Source organism: Gopherus evgoodei, unplaced genomic scaffold, assembly GCF_007399415.2.
Source record: "Gopherus evgoodei ecotype Sinaloan lineage unplaced genomic scaffold, rGopEvg1_v1.p scaffold_38_arrow_ctg1, whole genome shotgun sequence".
NCBI lineage: Eukaryota > Metazoa > Chordata > Testudines > Testudinidae > Gopherus > Gopherus evgoodei.
The window spans coordinates 2087601-2103879 of record NW_022060059.1 but is presented as its reverse complement, the minus strand read 5'-3'; the positions used below and the strand labels follow the sequence as shown (position 1 = coordinate 2103879).

Genomic DNA, 16279 nt, shown 5'->3' with positions numbered 1-16279 from the left:
TTCTTCCCTTTTTTAGAGATGAGTAATATATTTGCCTTTTTCCAATTGTCCGGGACCACCTCCGATCAGCACAAATTTTCAAAGATAATGGCCAGTGTCTCTGCAATCACGTCAGCCAACTCCCTCAGCACCCTTGGATGCAGTAGATCTGGACCCATGGACTTGTGCATGTCCAGCTTTTCTAAATAGACCATAACTTGTTCTTTCACCACTGGGGACTGCTTACTTCCTCCCCATACTGTGCTGCCCAGTGCAGCAGTCTGGGAGCCGACCTTGTCTGTGAAGACCAAGGCAAAAAAAAAAAAAGCATTGAGTACTTGAGCTTTTCCCACATCATTTGTGACTCGGTTGCCTGCCCCATTCAGTAAGGGTCCCACTCTTTCCCTGACCACCTTCTTGTTTCTAACATACCTGTAGAAACTCTTCTTGTTACCCTTCATATCCCTTGCTAAATATTCTTCTGTAGCTGGCCCTGTAAAATTCACTAGAAAGAGGAACCCCAAACTGATTCTTGGGCCTCCATGTGTTGCGTGTGCTATAGGACATGTATTAGGGCACTGGTTAACTGCAAATTATACTTATGCAAACAGGAAACCTTTTTAAGATACTTGATTTTTTTTTACCCTTGAGCTTTGAAAATTGTTTAAAACCTTTCTCCAGAGATTAAACCAGTTATTCAACCAGCATAGACTCATTCCTTTCTGTATCTAATTCAATCTATCCCTTCATTCACTCAGTCAATATCCTTCCTCCTCGTTGACTTGCTCCAATTATTTACGTGTTCTGTGTTTATTATTGTACCCTCTCCCTTGTTCTGAAAATGACTAGAGAACAGGAGAGCTCTGCAGAACGTCTCCCAATCCCCACCCGCCCCAAACAGTAGCACCAAAGTGCAGCTCCCTTGCCTACAAGGTGCTGAGTTGCACTTGGTGCATGCCTGTAAGGGGTGTGGCTGCACAGCCATGTGGCTTAAGGGGAACACTGATGGGAACTGTGCCTTTCCACTTAAGGATATAATTTTGTGTGTTAAATACTATAAGGTTCAAATTTTGTCATGGTTATTTTTAGTAAAAGTCACAGACAAGTTGTGGGCAATAAACAAAATTTTATGGGAGTCGTGACCAGTCTGTGACTTCTACTAAATATAACGGGGAGAAAAAGAGTTGGAAGGAGGAAGGAATGAAAACTGGAACACTGCAGCCATAGGGGGTCGGAGGCACAGCCTAGGCTACAGCCCTGGCCAAAGCCACAGGGGTGGGGAGGGCGCACAACCCAGGTCACAGTGCGGGGGGAGGGGAGAGGGGTCGCACAACCCCAGCCAAAGCTGTGGGGGTGGAGGTTGCACAGCCCGAGCTTCTGCCACAGATGCAAGGGGAATCCATGACTGATCGTATCCTTAATTATAACAAATTAATAAAGAATTCTGTCTAATGATACTTTTTTAAATAAACTACGCCCAAGGTGGGTTGACACAAAATATGTCCATAAATCCCAAAATTGTGTATGTACAACTTAGCTAAATTGTGTTAAATTTTGTCATTAAAAAACCTCTTGCAGGCTGAGCCATTGTATGCTACTTATTTTTTGTCTGATTGCATTTCCCCCCAGCCATATTATAAAATCCTGTAAGGGGTGTGTGAAGTGAAAGATTATAGTTGAAGTGCTCACATAAACTTAAGGGTATCTCTATTGTATCTTAAGCTTGCTAAGTAATTATGGAAGGTGGAAATGCAAATGAGCACTCAGTTGTATGCCTAGTGCTGGTGTCTAAAATGCACACCTCTTTTTAGCCCTTTCTTTTAATGTGAGAGCAAGTGAATATTGATTTACTATGGGTGGGAGCCTCATGCCACGTTTATTTAAAATGGTGTACAATGTATGCAGATGCACCATACCCATACTAGCCATGTAGATCTCTGCACTTGTTAAAATATGTATTGTTTAGCACAGTGGTTTTCAAACTTTTTTTTTTCTGGTGACCCATTTGAAGAAAATTGTTAATGCCTGTGACCCAACAGGGCTGAGGATGAGAAGTTTGGGGTGTGGGAGGAGTTCAGGGCAGGGGGTTGGCATGAGGGCTCTGGGGTAGAGTCATGAATGAGGGGTTCAGGGTGTGGGAGAGAGCTCTGGGCTGGGGCAGGGGTTTGGGGTGTTGGAGGGGGTTTGGGGTGCAGGAGGGGGCTCTGGGTTGAGGCAGGGGGTTGGGGCCTGGGGTTACCTCAGGTGGTTCCTGATCAGTACTGCAGCAGGGGTGCTAAGGCAGGCTTCCTGCCTGTCCTGGCACCGCGGACTGCGCTCTGCCCTGGAAATGACTGGCAGCAGGTCTGCCTCCTAAGCAGAGGTGTGCAAGTGGTTCTGCGTGGCTCTTGTCTGCAGGCACTGCCCCCCTCAGCTCCTATTGGCTGGGAACCAGCCAATGGAAATGCGGAGCTGGTGCTCGGGATAGGAGCAGCAGGCGGAGCCCCATTGCCCCCCTGCCTAGGAGCTGGACCTGCTGCTGGCCGCTTCCAGGGCACTGTACAGTGTCAGAAGAGGTAGGGACTAGCCTGCTTCAGCTGGACAGCACTGCTGACAGGATTTTTAATGGCCCGGTCGCTGGTGCTGACCAGAGCCACCACAGCCCAGTACTGGGTCATGACCCACAGTTTGAAAACCACTGGTGAAGTGAATGCTTCTAAAGATGTTTTTTGCATATAGGTTCCTGACAGCATTTAGTAAGAAACAAACAAGTTTAGCTACACTTCAGCTGTCTGATTTGTGCATGTAGTGTAGGGGAGATGGAAGAAGCCTGCTATTAGGCTTCATCTTTATTGGCCATTTAACTGCCTTGTTTGAATCATCAAGTGTCAGTAGTAAAACAGCGTGTGAACATATCCAGAGGCTAGTGCTGTCCTAGACTTATACTTGTGAGAGGCCCCATGCCCTTTGCTGTAATAGGCAAACAGACTATGAACTAGTTTTCCCATTACAGGGCAAATACTCAAACGGAAACATCAGCCATACCTGCTTTTTATTCTATTCCTAGCTGGAGCTGCCTTTCCCTCTCTGGGCAGAAAACAAATCAGATCCAGGCTTCAGCTATGGAGGTTGCCCTACAGGTCAAGATGCTTTGCTGAATTCCTGAAGTACATTGTTTTTGTGGGGTTGACTGGTTAATTTTTTCACTGCAGTATGTTGTATTGTATCTGGCCAATGAAAAGATGTTGACTGTGGTTTAACAATGGGACTTATTTGTTTAGAGAGCAGTGAGGAAAAGGTTTCAACACGTGTCTTGTATTTTGTTGCTTTTTCAACGAGAAAGATATCGCTATGCACATAACAGGGTGCTTTTGTAACCTTTCTGAAACCTAATCCGTTACACCTTACACACGTGCACTTGGGCCATAGGGATAAGTAGTTTGCTATGTAACTGTGCTGGACTGTTAAAGTAATTCAAAGGCTCACATAAAATCCTAGAGCCAGGAAGGAATATTCTGCCATAGTCTTTCTAATGTAATCCTTCAGCTAAGAAGTACTTCTGAAGAAGTTATATGCAGTCCTAGGGTTACTGATTGCTATAATGAAGGGCCGAAACATCTAAAAAGATTGTTCAAAAAGAATCTTTCCATATGCCTTTAAAAGATGGTATTCAATAGATATGCTTTAAGAAATGGAGACAAAAGCATATTTAACTCTTAATTTTGCCCTTGTTCTATGCGAATAACTGTAAAAGCCACATTCTTTTCCAACAGATATACCTGGTAGATGTTCAGCAGGCAGCTGACAAGTGACCCTTGAAAATGGCGTTTTGCATACTGTACTCGTTTTAATATTGTCCTGTAGGATGTGGATAAGGGGAGCCTAATCTAATGTGTGTTCAGTTAGGCTGATACAGGGGAGATTAACTGTCTATTGGAGAGTGACCCTTCAGGTGAAGCTGTGAATTTTCTGACTTCTAAAAGGGATGTGGGAGACCAAACATTAAGCTGATGCCTGGAGCCTGGATGAAAGAACTCCTCATAGCTAGCCTTTATGAGACACCAATATTGTCTCTGACTCATCTACTGTATCTGTTGTATGCAGTATTCCATTGTTTTTAATGTGCATGTTAGGTTTTTGCATTTCAATCCTTAAATTTGTTTAGTGCAATTTTTTAGCAAATTTCCTGTCCTTGCACTTCTAAGTAGAACATCTGGGTTCTCACAGTCAGAACACGACGATCATGAAGATAAAACTGAAGCCACACAGGAAGGAAACTAGCTCAATTTTCTGATGGCCAGATGGAATACTAAAAATTGAGTCCTGTTCAACCTAATGTGATTTCTGACCTCTTCATGTATGTGTACTTGTTTACCAAGCTAAGTACTAGATTTTACCAACAGTCCAGAATTTATTGAGGTTTAAACTTGCACAATTGATTGAGAGGCAGGCCAAGAGACCCTGCACAGAGGGACATGGTGAAGCTAGGCAGTGAGACCCAAAACCACCAGTCACAGAGGTCTGATGTACCAGTACTACCAGGCTTATAAATGTGTAGGGACCACTGCACTAACAAAATGAGTAAACAGAGCCAAAACACCGGTACTGTAGGGTTCATACGTGTAGTTGTGTTTGGACTTGTACCTCACAGGTCACTGCAAATATCAGCATGTACAGAAACTTCTGCCTTTGCAATTAATAGCTCAAGAACAAAATGCTAAGAACTCTTGCTTCCAAACTCAGTGCTTTCTACCTACTGTGCAAGAGTTCTTTCTATCATGTGCAGGGGTAGTGGAAGGAATTGTCAGAGTATGATTATGTGGGATGACCAGTCTTGGGACTCATGTAACTTGATGTCAATAGACTGATCAAGAAAAGCCTCTGTCTCATCTGCAATGAAGCCCTTTTGTAAATGTTTTTTTTTTTTTTTTGGAATAGGCACCTAATTGAGATCCTTGAAATATTCCTCTTCCAGTATCCAACAACTTTGTAATGGATAGCGTGCTTCAGTGGAACTTTTTGATTTAATGCTTTGTTTGGGTTTCAAATTATTCATTAATGACAACGTGTGTGCACGTAAAATATATGTGTAGAATAGTGAGAAATTAAATCCTGGATTTCCGGAGGCAAAAGCTAACAGGGCATGAATACCTTCATTTTCTTCAGTCCCTTTCATCCAAAATACTTACATAGTTATGTGATAGGGATAATCCACACTGCCCCACTGAAATGCAGCCACACTAGGGTAGATCGTGGCAACCAGCTGGTGAACAGCATTGTGCACAATACTGAGGGAGGAGGATTTTGCAAAAGGCTCTGTTGCAAATGTCTGTTCCTAGGAAGAGTTAAAAGGGTTCTAATGCCTTTGTAGAGTTGATAGAACATTGGGTTTTAAGGTCTTGCCCAAAAGAATCATGCATGATATACTGCATGAAATTTAATGTATCTACTTTAAGAAGATAAAGGGCTGAGTTGACCTTTCTAGGACTGGAACCCCGTATTTTCCGAGAGCGTAGTTATTCCAAACATGAGATGAGAAAGGAAGGGTGAAGCATCTTTGAACTAAATAGCATAATATTTAGAAGCTAAATGAATGAAGTTTCTAAAACCTGCACGGGGAAGAAAATCTCAATAGAATCATCACTTTCATGTTCTGTTTCATGAAAGTGAAGTATTTTAAAAAAGCTGATTTTAATTTCTGAAAAATAGTTTTAATTTTTATTGGAATTTTTAATTGAAAAATTAAGTTTGCTTTTCATGTTTTAGGATGAAAGTTTTAGATACCAAACATACTGTACGGCCCATAGAAAACCCTTGATTAGATCTGTGCCTGGCCATTGACTTTTGGGTCGTGGAGATTAATCGAGTATAGATGGACACCTAAAAACCATTCATTCAGAAAGTAAAAGGAGGACTGCGTTCAAAAGAATACTCCCCTGGTTTGAGTCTCACCTCCTCTTCACTCTAATGGAAGAGTTCACTCTGACAGCCATTAGCAGGAGAGACTGTATCCAAAAAGAGGATAGATTTAAATTGCCCTTGTTGGCTAGAGGTTTGAAGACTAGGATCTTGATTTCCAGGGATAGATTTCCTACAGGATCTTCCCCTAAGTCTAGAGACCTGTGCAGATACAAAACTTGTATCCACATCTGGTCCGCAAACATGGTCCATGGTCATCTGTGGATATAAAGCGGATAGCTCAGATTTTCAGGGCTCTACCTATGTCTTTGAGAGAAATCTTTGTAGTAATGATAGATTGAAATGTCATTTTTCAAATAACATATTAGAAAAAACATTTCAGATCTCTCTCTTTTGATAAGCAGTTCTTGGTTTTAAATCTTTTTTTTTTCTTCTCAGCCACCTATTAGCAGTGTTGAATGGTTTTACTCTAAAAAGCTATCATGTCTTAATGTCAAAATACTAGTCTTTTGGGGATTTTATTTATTTCACGGTTTCTGTATATTTCAAACTTTTCTATAAATGTGTGAGATTGGGGTCAGGGGATAGAGAAGTTGTTTATTTGCAAAGTATTTTAAAAATTAAATTGATTTTCTCTACTTCTGGTAAACTGAACCTCCTTTTGGTTCACACACCTCCCCAAGGTAGTACAGGTCTGTCACATCTTACGCGCATTTAACATGCGCAATTTCAGCTTTGTGCAGTCGGGAGAAAAAACAAAACAAAAAAAAAGGACGATTCCACTAGCGTGAGATGCAAATCTGCCATTCCCTTGAAAATATTTTTTGGGGATGACTTGACAGCAACAGCATGTCTTTAGGCCTGTGATAAGGATCTCCTTTATAGTCACCTTGGAGGGTTGGCCCAAAAAAAAAAAAGTTTAAATAGTGTGTCTGCCCCGGAATGAGTGTGAGATGGGGGAAGCGAATCTCCTGTTCCCATTACAGTACTCAGTCCCCCTGTGCCTCTCATACTGTGCGCATCTCGCCGCGCTGAGTGAGATTCTGCTGTGCCTGTACTGTTTAAAAAGACAGTACGTATTTTTTGTACTGTATAACATGGCCCCTGAACACAAGGCACCTACTTCATCTGGTGCTCAGCCAAAGAAACAGGGATGTGTTCCAACGCTGGAGGGAAAACTGACCGTGTTGGACTTACTGAGAGACTGTATGTCCATCGCCAAGGTGGCACGTAAATACGTCCGCAACGAATCTAGCATCCGTGCGATCAAGATTTGAGAGACAGAAATTCGTCAAGCCATGGCATCAAGTGCTCCAGTAACTGCTAAGGTGACGAGCCAAGTGCGTGATAAGACTTTAGTGAAGACTGAAAAGGCATTAAACTTATGGCTGGAAGACATGAACCGTAAACGTGTGCCTATCGATGGCAACATGTTGCGACAAAAGGCTCTTAGCATCTATGTGCTGTTCAAACCTCCCGCCGAAGAAGGACAGCCATCTGATAAGAAGGAATTCAAAGCCAGCCAAGGTTGGCTTAACAGTTTTAGGAACCACTTCAACCTCAAAAACGTGCAGACTACTGGTGAAGCTGCATCTGCCAATGAGGACGCAGCAAAAGCCTACCCCGAACAATTAAAGGAAATCATCATAGAGGAAAGGGGCTATCTTCCAGAACAAGTTTTTAATGCTGACGAGACTGGGCTCTTCTGGAAAAAGTGCCCACCCGCACTTAGATTTCAAAATCAGAAAGACAAGCCCCTGGCTTCCAAGCAGCTAAAGACCGTGTGATTGTGTTGCTTTGTGGCAATGTGGCTGGGCATTTAATAAAGCCAGGCTCGCTCCACAGGGCTGCAAATCTCTGTTCACTAAAAGGCAAGAACAAAAATCTCCTGCCTGTGTTCTGGCAATCAAATAAAAAGCTTGGGTGACGGCAGCATTATTTCTGGATTGGTTCCAGAAGTGTTTCATTCTGGAGGTCAAGCAGTACCTTGAAGAAAAAGGACTTGATTTTAAAGTGTTGCTGATCATAGGCAATGCTCCTGGCCATTCTGCGGCACTCCAGTTTGCGCATAACGTTGTTGAAGTCACCCTTCTCCCCCCAATACCACCTCCAACCTCTCAACCAAGGCATCATTAGCTGTTTCAAGACCACGTATACGAGGCTTACATTCTCACGGATCCTTACCTCTGATCCCAGTGTGATGGAATGTTGGAAGTCCTTCAACATTGCTGATTGCATCACTTATATTAAACAGGCAATGGATGCAATCAAGCCTGAAACAGTCAATGCATGTTGGTGAAACCTGTGGGAAGACTGTGTGAGTGATTTTAAGGGTTTCCAACCATTGATAAAGAAGTGCAACTCATTGTTCAGGTGGCCAGGCAAGTGGGTGGTGATGGCTCCATCGACATCCTTGAGGAAGAAATTGAGGAATTAATTGAGGGCCATAGAGAAATATTGACTAACGAAGAATTAGAGGAACTGATAAAATCGTCTACAGAAGACGAAGATGATGATGAACAGGAAGAGCCAGCAACTTGGAATCTTCATAAATTTTCTGAAGTGTTCCAAGCAGCGAAACACTTGAATGATTTAATTTCTGAATATGATCTCTCTATGGAACAAAGCCTCAAAATCACACATAGTATTACGGATGGTTTGAGACTGTACCAAGAAGTGTTTGAGGAGCTCAAGAGACAACAGCGACAGTTGCCAGTCACCATGTTTTTAAAGAAAAAACAACCAGTAGCAGCAGAACCTACACAATCAACTTCTCGAGCTGAACCAGAACCAATCACTTTGTCTACGTCTCGCTCTCCATCACCCAAGCCTGGCCCATTGTCTCCTGGATCGACATCAAGCCCTGACTCCTCAATAATAGTGTTGTCAGGGGAAGAGGAAGACTAATCATTGGCGTGTGTACAGTACAAGACTGGTGACTGTTCCGGTTTACAATACTGCACTGTTAAATTTTATTCTTTCATTCTTCTGTCTATTATGCAAAATATAACTTTATAATATTAATATGTAGTCTTTATTATATACTGTACTGTACATTGCCATATACAATACATAGTACTTTATGGGTGATTTAAGGGATTTTCAAGTGTCATTTTGACCATACGCGGTTTTCGCTTTACGCGCTGACTGCGGAACGTAACCCCAGCGTAAGATGCAACAGACCTGTAGTAATTTTCTGCTGAAAGATCAAGTCTAAACTAAGAGACCATAAGAAACAGTCTTAAAATTGTTGCTTTAACTGTGCGCTTCATATGAAATATTTTCTTTTTGAGTGTAACGATACAATATGTAATTGCAAATTTTCTTACAATATGTTTTTAAACAATTTAGTTTGGAATATTCTGTGTTGCATTTGAATCAAAATTACCTTATTTAAAATATAAAGCAGAACTATTTTTAGCACCACAAATCCCTAACCATTAGTCTTTTGAAACAAAAGTAGTCACACTTTCCTCTAAGTTTTGCATTCAGGTTTCTCTTTCCCTTGCACAAGGTAATAAACCTAGGACAGTTCAATTCCCTGCACTCTGTTGCAATGCTATTGGGATCTGATGTCTACAGCTCTTATATGGGGAACACAGAATCTTGAACTCCAGAGTTGGTAGGTAAATGGAAAAGCTGCTTTCAGATATTTAACTTCAATCGCATATATAATAGAACCTTGCTAATTCACACATAGAGCTTGGAAATTTTACTGTAGACTTGCTTACTCATCAGTTCACAAAATTTCACAACAATAATAATAAAAACAAATTGAGGCAACATATTTGCCTTAAAATAACAGGAAAGTAGGGCATACAAAATGATACAAAAGTAAATACTGTGTGTGAGGACAGTATGAGTATCCAAAATTTCAACCAAATGTGATAGCTAGCTAGAGTAATGGTAGTAAGTGTAATGTTTTATGATATGTTAAACTCTGGTTTGATATTAAAATAGAGGCTGTTGTGCGACAAAATGTATCTCTATTTTGACAGTTGTAGTATAGTTTTAAAATGTTAGTGCTTCATAGCATATTATTGAAGATGGTAGTGTGGTTTTTTTTTAAATGTAATGTAGTAAGTAAACATTCTAAAATCTTTATAGAGAAGTGAGGTGGGGCAATTTTTATTTTTGTGAGAACTGTCAGATTTGTAAATTAGTATGCTGTATTCCAGGCGTCGGCAACCTGTGGCATGTGTGCCAAAGACGGCATGCGAGCAGATTTTTAATGGCACACTGCTGCCTGCCGGGACTCCTCTGACAGGCAGCATCGTGCCATTAAAAATCCTGCCCTGCCCTGCCCTGCCCTGCCCAGCCAGGCCCACTCTTCTCCATCTTCCCTCCTTCCCGCCCCCCTGCGGGGGCAGGCGGCAGAAGCTTGGTCCTGCCGTTCCCCTGCTTCTTCCTACAGAGTCCTGGGTTCCTGCCCCTTCTCCTCCTCTCCATCCCTCCCTGCCGGCCAATCAGCTGATAGCCCTTGTGAGGGAGGGAGTTGGGGAGGAGTGGAGTCAGTGTGCTTGCTGCTCCCAGCGGAGGCAGAGAAGAAGCGGGGGCAGGGCCTTGGGTGAAAGTGGTGGTGAAATAGGGGCATATCGCCTCCAGCCCTCTGCCCTGAGCCCTGCAGCCCCACCCCAGGCCCCTACCCTGAGCCCTGTACCTCCCTCACAAACACTCAGCCCTCTGCTTGACTTCTTCACACACCCCCGCCCCCCATGACCCCAGCCCTGACTCTGGCACCCCCATACATACAGAGGCCCTCCAGGCCCTGACACCTGCACTCCTCTCACATGCCCCCAGCCCTCTGCCCTGACTCTTGCGCCTCCACACATAACCAGCCCCCTCACACTCCATGCACCCCCCGCATCCTGACTCTTGTACCCTCCACATCCCCACCCCCACCCTGAGCACCAAATGAGAGCTCCTGCACACACACACATGCACGTTCCCACTTGCACCATTTGCCCCAAATGGGAACTGCCCAGGTAAGCACTCCACACCCAGACCTCCTGCCCCAACACTTAACCCTCTTCTTCATTCTAGCTCCTGGCCAGACCCTACATCCAAAGCCCCAGCCTGCTCCTTCACCCCCAGCCCTGTGCTCAGTGCACTCCCACCTTCAGCTCTGTGCAGAGAGAGAGGAAGAGAATGGGCCAGAACCAGGGAGAAAGTGGGTACCCCCTGTATGTGGGCAAGGCTGGGACCCCAGACCGGCAGCAGGCGGAATGGGTCCAGCAGCCGGGATCGTGGCTGGCAGGAGCCAGCAGATGGAACCCCTGAATGGCAGCGGCCTGAGCTGCTCAGCCCACTGCTGGTCTGGGGTCCCAGCCACCGGCCCCACACAGGCCACTGCGATAAAGCGTGTCTGCGCTGCCCACGTCACAGAGCTGCCGTGGCACTTAGTATAGCCCTTTTCATCTACCCTATCATTTCCTTTTTATTTTTCTTTAAGCTACCTTTTTTCTTCCATCCAGCTTTATCATCCTGTTTTCACTGTTCCTATGATGCTACTCTTTGAATCTTGCCTTTTGGAGTGCTGACAAATTGATAAGGGTGCTGCTTCCAGACAGGGGTGCTGCTTCCAGACAGGCAGTTGTGTTTTTATGGAGAGCAGTCAGACCAACATGGGACTGGGTGTTCATCTTTGAGATACAGCTCACAACTTCAGAGTCGTCACACTCCAAAGATGCTGCTTTATGTACAGAAAATGGGATTACTGAGAACACTGCTCCACTGAATAATGTGATCATTTATTAGTGTTCCTTTTTTAATCAATTGAGATATTGCAGTTAGAGTTTTAAAGCCAGATCTTGCAGCCCTCAGTTCAGTGGATTACTCATGTGCACATCAGTATTCAACATTGTATTTAGGTTCTCTTCAGCTGTGCCAGGGCATATGTACTTCTGTTATAGACCAGTGTAGGGACTGCAGCTTGCATCATCCTTCTGGCACTTCTGAAGAGAGATACTTTCACCTATCTTCCATATCTCTGGAGGTGTATAATTGACCCACTCCAACGTTCCTTGTGTTTGCCTGCTAACCCTCCCACTGAGACATACTGCTGCTTTTCATAGCTTTTAGCAACTCATCATCTGCCTAATGTGTTTGAGGTGCAAACCCTGGAAAACATGGTACAGTCAAGAAATCCAGACATTTTCTTTTAATTCTATAGGATTTTCCCCCTTTATATGTGACCTTTCTCAATGCTTTTAAATTCACTTGTCTAAAGGGACAGATAATGGAGGGACCTCATCTGGTAGCACATCAGGAATTCCTCCCAGCGCTCCTGCTGGGAGTTCTAAGACTGCCGCAAGGAACCTGGGGACCTCAAGTGGAGAGAAGGAGGAAGGAAAGAAAGTCAGACGTCAGTGGGAATCATGGAGCACAGAGGATAAGAATACCTTCTTCGAGGGACTTTATGAGGTGTGTGTATATGGAAGAAGAAAGGCAAGCAGCTGGCCTGGTGCCTCTTATGGAGCCCATGCTTGGCTGGCTTGGTTTTGTGTTTTAAATGAAAACTTGATTTGGGAGTTTGTAGAGGATGACATTTCGAATTAGTTTAAGTGCACATATCCTGTATACAAGTGAGCACAACTGGCTGCACAATGCATGTGAACCATAGAATCATAAGAAAGTAGGGCTGGAAGGGACCTTGAGAAGTCAAGTCCATCTTCTTGTACTGAGGCAGAACCAAAGCTATCAGCTTAAAGCTATCAGCTTAAAAATATCAGGCACTGTGAAGCTAGAAGAAGAAATCAGTTTACTATATGCGTGCAGCCCCCAAACTTCATATTTTGTTACCTTGTCCATAGAATTTGTGCCTGTTTGAGGTTGTCTATTAAAATAAAGTGCCTGTCTCCAGATATAATGGACAAGGTTGCATCATTCCTGTGCATTGCTTGGGCCATTTCTCTATTTTTTTCCATCTGCTTGAATAAGCAAAATGTTAAATCCTCAGCAGTCACTTCTTAATAGATGTGAGCATTCCATAATGAACACAGAAGCCCTGACAATGAAATCATGTGATTATTAGTATTTTATTTTCATTTACAAAATGTCTATAATAAAAGCACAATTTAAAAGTAGTGTCAGTTGTTTCCAATGGGGAAAAATACATATGGTGCCCCATCCCAACTTTCAGAACTAAAATGTATACAATTGTGCTGCATTATTTTTTTACATGGCAGCATAACCTCAGTTCTTTATAATAGAGTTTTATAGAAGTTAGACATGGTTAACATCTTTGGCAGAGAACAACCCACACACACCAGCTGTCACACAGTCTTAAACTCCTAAACTGGATTTGGCCAGGTCTATAACTGGATAGGAGAAATGGAAAAGGCCTAGCTAGATCATAAAAGAAGATGATAGTCTGTCATTAGATTGAATTCCTCATCCTTTTTATCCTCTGCATTTTTTGTTCTTTAATTGGTTTTAATCTTGTACTTTTTCAGCACGGGAAGGACTTTGAAGCTATTCAGAACAACATTGCTCTAAAGTACAAGAAGAAAGGCAAACCAGCAAGCATGGTGAAGAACAAAGAGCAGGTCCGGCACTTCTACTACCGCACCTGGCACAAGATCTCTAAATATATTGATTTTGATAATGGTGAGTATGCAGTGGGAGTGGGTTCCATGACCAGCTCAGAGTCTGGGATAAGTATTTGTTCTGGTGGGAGTTGAAGCCCTGTCTTTTAATATGGTCTCAGAGCACAGGAATGGTGAAGATAAAAATAAATATTGGATACTATTAAGATATCGCTGAATATCTTGTACTGTACCTGTCATGGCCACAAGTAGGCTTACTTTTACAAATTTAAAACAAAATATTTTCCAACAGACGGTTACAAAACAAGACCATTCCTCTGTTATTAACTCCATGCACCTATAATAAATATTCATCTAACTATTGACCTAATCAGCAAAAAGCCAGATTAAAGAGATGTCTCTTCCAACATATCCTGGATGTCACCGCTCCAAGGGTTTCGACTTCGTTGATAGACAGCCAGAGTATTGTAGCTAATCATGACTTCACTGATCCCAACTTCTTGGGTCAAGCAAAATAAAGTAAAAAAGCAAAGTGTCTGCAGCTAGCATATGGCTGAAATATTGAACTTTTCTTGCACTTGTCCATTCAATAAACATCTAAGCTACTTTATTTCACTGAATGGACAATCCAAGAATCCTAAGCAAAGTATGCTTTTTCCCCTTGTTGGACAGTGGTGGGGAAACCAGATAGCCAAGTAACTGGCAATAGTGATTTATACCTGTAATAGTAATTCGTGCGAACTGTTCCAAATTCACTTGAATTGTATGTACAGTAACTCCTTACTTAATGTTGTAGTTATGTTCCTGAAAAATGCGACTTTAAGCGAATCCAATTTCCCCATAAGAATTAATGTAAATGGAGGTGTTAGGTTCCAGGGAAACTTTTTTTTTTCCCCAGGCAAAAGGCATTGCATACATTTTAAACTATTTTTAAGCAAGCAATTTAATACAGGTATTAAACAGGCTGGCAGCCCCATCAGTTCCCCTACGCTCACTCCTTCCCCAGTGCCTCCTGCCCACTGGCGGACCCTGCAAATCAGCGCCTGCGGCAGTCATCTGGCGTGTAGCTTCCTCTCTCCCTCCTTTGCCTCCTGAATGCTGCAAATCAGCTGATTGCCATAGGCAGGGGGAAGGCGCTGATCCGCAGGCTCTGCCAGTGGGCAGGACGTGCTGGGAGGGGGGTGTAAGGTAGCTACCAGCCATGGACAAAGCAGGTGGCCAAAAGACGTTATAGCTGAGCATTGCACAACTTTAAACAGGCATGTTCTGTAATGGAGCAGGGATCTATCATCGAAACAACGTTAAGCGAGAGGATGTTAAGTGGGGAGTTACTGTACTTGGTAAAGGTGAAACTCGGGTCCAGGACTGTTTGCTGGTAACCATGTCTAGATGATAGATTTTTTTTTTTTTAAGTCCATCTAGCAAAGTGTGTGAATTCCTAACATAATATTTTTAACATTCAAAAGAACTAATCAGGAGTGCCTCTTATGTTGGTAAGTTGAGCAGCAAATACAGGTCCCCTTAGTTTTCATATTCTACTGATCCTGTATTCTAGTTGTACATTGTACACCTGGGGGAATTCTGCGCCAAAAAATCAAAAAATTCTGCCCACAATATTTTAAAATTCAGCATATTTTATTTGTCAAAATAACACAGTATAATCACACCAGTTTCAATTATTTTTGGTCATTTATTTCAAAATACCTGTCAGCCAGTATGTTTTAACAATACAGACAACAAAAAAGATTCAGGAAATATTTTTTGACAAATAGATTCCTTACTAGGCATATTAATACAGAACTCAGAGTCATAATTCATTTAAACTACAATACAGAACCTTATTTCCCGCACCCCTCAGAAGCAGTGCAAAGCTTGCAGAAGTCAGGGGTAACAGGAGCTGAGTGAGTGGGATGTAAATTGCTGAGAAGGAGCCTGGGTGTGAACTTGGAGGGTTTTGGGGTATGGGTGGGAAAAGTATGGAATGGGGTTTTTTGGGGGGAGGGGGAGATTGCTGGGGAGCTTCCCCCATGCAGACCCTGGCTGACCCCTAGTCTCTCCCATTCAGTCAGGCACATCTCCTGTCCCCAGGTGTTTCTGCACCCCCAGGGATCCTTGAACCCCTCTCCGCTCCCACTCACACCCCCTCCCTCTGTCCCTATGTGTCCCTGTGCCCCGATCTAGCCACTCCCAGTCCCAGTCTGTCCTCCCCCACTAGCCCTTATGAGCCCCTGTCTGACTGCCCATCACCCCACACTATCTGTCTCCTCATAGCCCTGGTCTGATCTGGCTTGACAGGTCCTGCAAAGAAGGCAGGCTCTTTCTTTCCCCTCGCTGGCTGGGCGTTGCTGCTGGTCTATTGCCACAGCCCCCTCTGGTGGGCAAAAGGCAGAACTGCAATAACATTTCAACAGAAGCTCTTTTTTCTGCACAAAAAATTAAAAATATGCGAGGCTCATTAATTATGCATGTGCAGTAATGCATAATTCCCTCAGGAGTCTATATTGTTACATCTAGACAGTGGTTAAGTACATTTTCCCTTAAACGGTTCTTTAACTTTTGCCATAGTCCCCACAATCAATTCATCCCATTAATTTTTACAGGTACAACCACTCTTTTTTAAAAAAAAAAATGTGCTTGTCTGAGAGAGAGAGATAAGATTTTCAGTGCCGATGACTAGTTGCAAATGAAAGTCATTCTGGAGCATGTGTTAACAACATGCTTCTAGGAAAAGCAGAAGCATGTAAAGGCTCTACAGTAAAATCTCTTTTAAAAATTGATTGGTCTTGTCCCTAGGATTAGGATGTTTAAGAAGATTTCCATTTGTAAAGTACAGTTAGCACAGGTATTCTTTTAGT

At 43.0% G+C, this 16279-nt stretch overlaps 1 protein-coding gene across 1 annotated transcript in view; it reads left to right on the top strand.

Moving 5' to 3' along the window:
* Window positions 1-16279, top strand: part of CRAMP1 (cramped chromatin regulator homolog 1) — a 108663-nt gene that overhangs the window by 9921 nt on the left and 82463 nt on the right. The window contains 2 exon segments of the mRNA XM_030545692.1: window positions 12107-12300; window positions 13332-13485. Of these exon segments, the coding sequence (XP_030401552.1) occupies window positions 12107-12300; window positions 13332-13485 (348 nt within the window).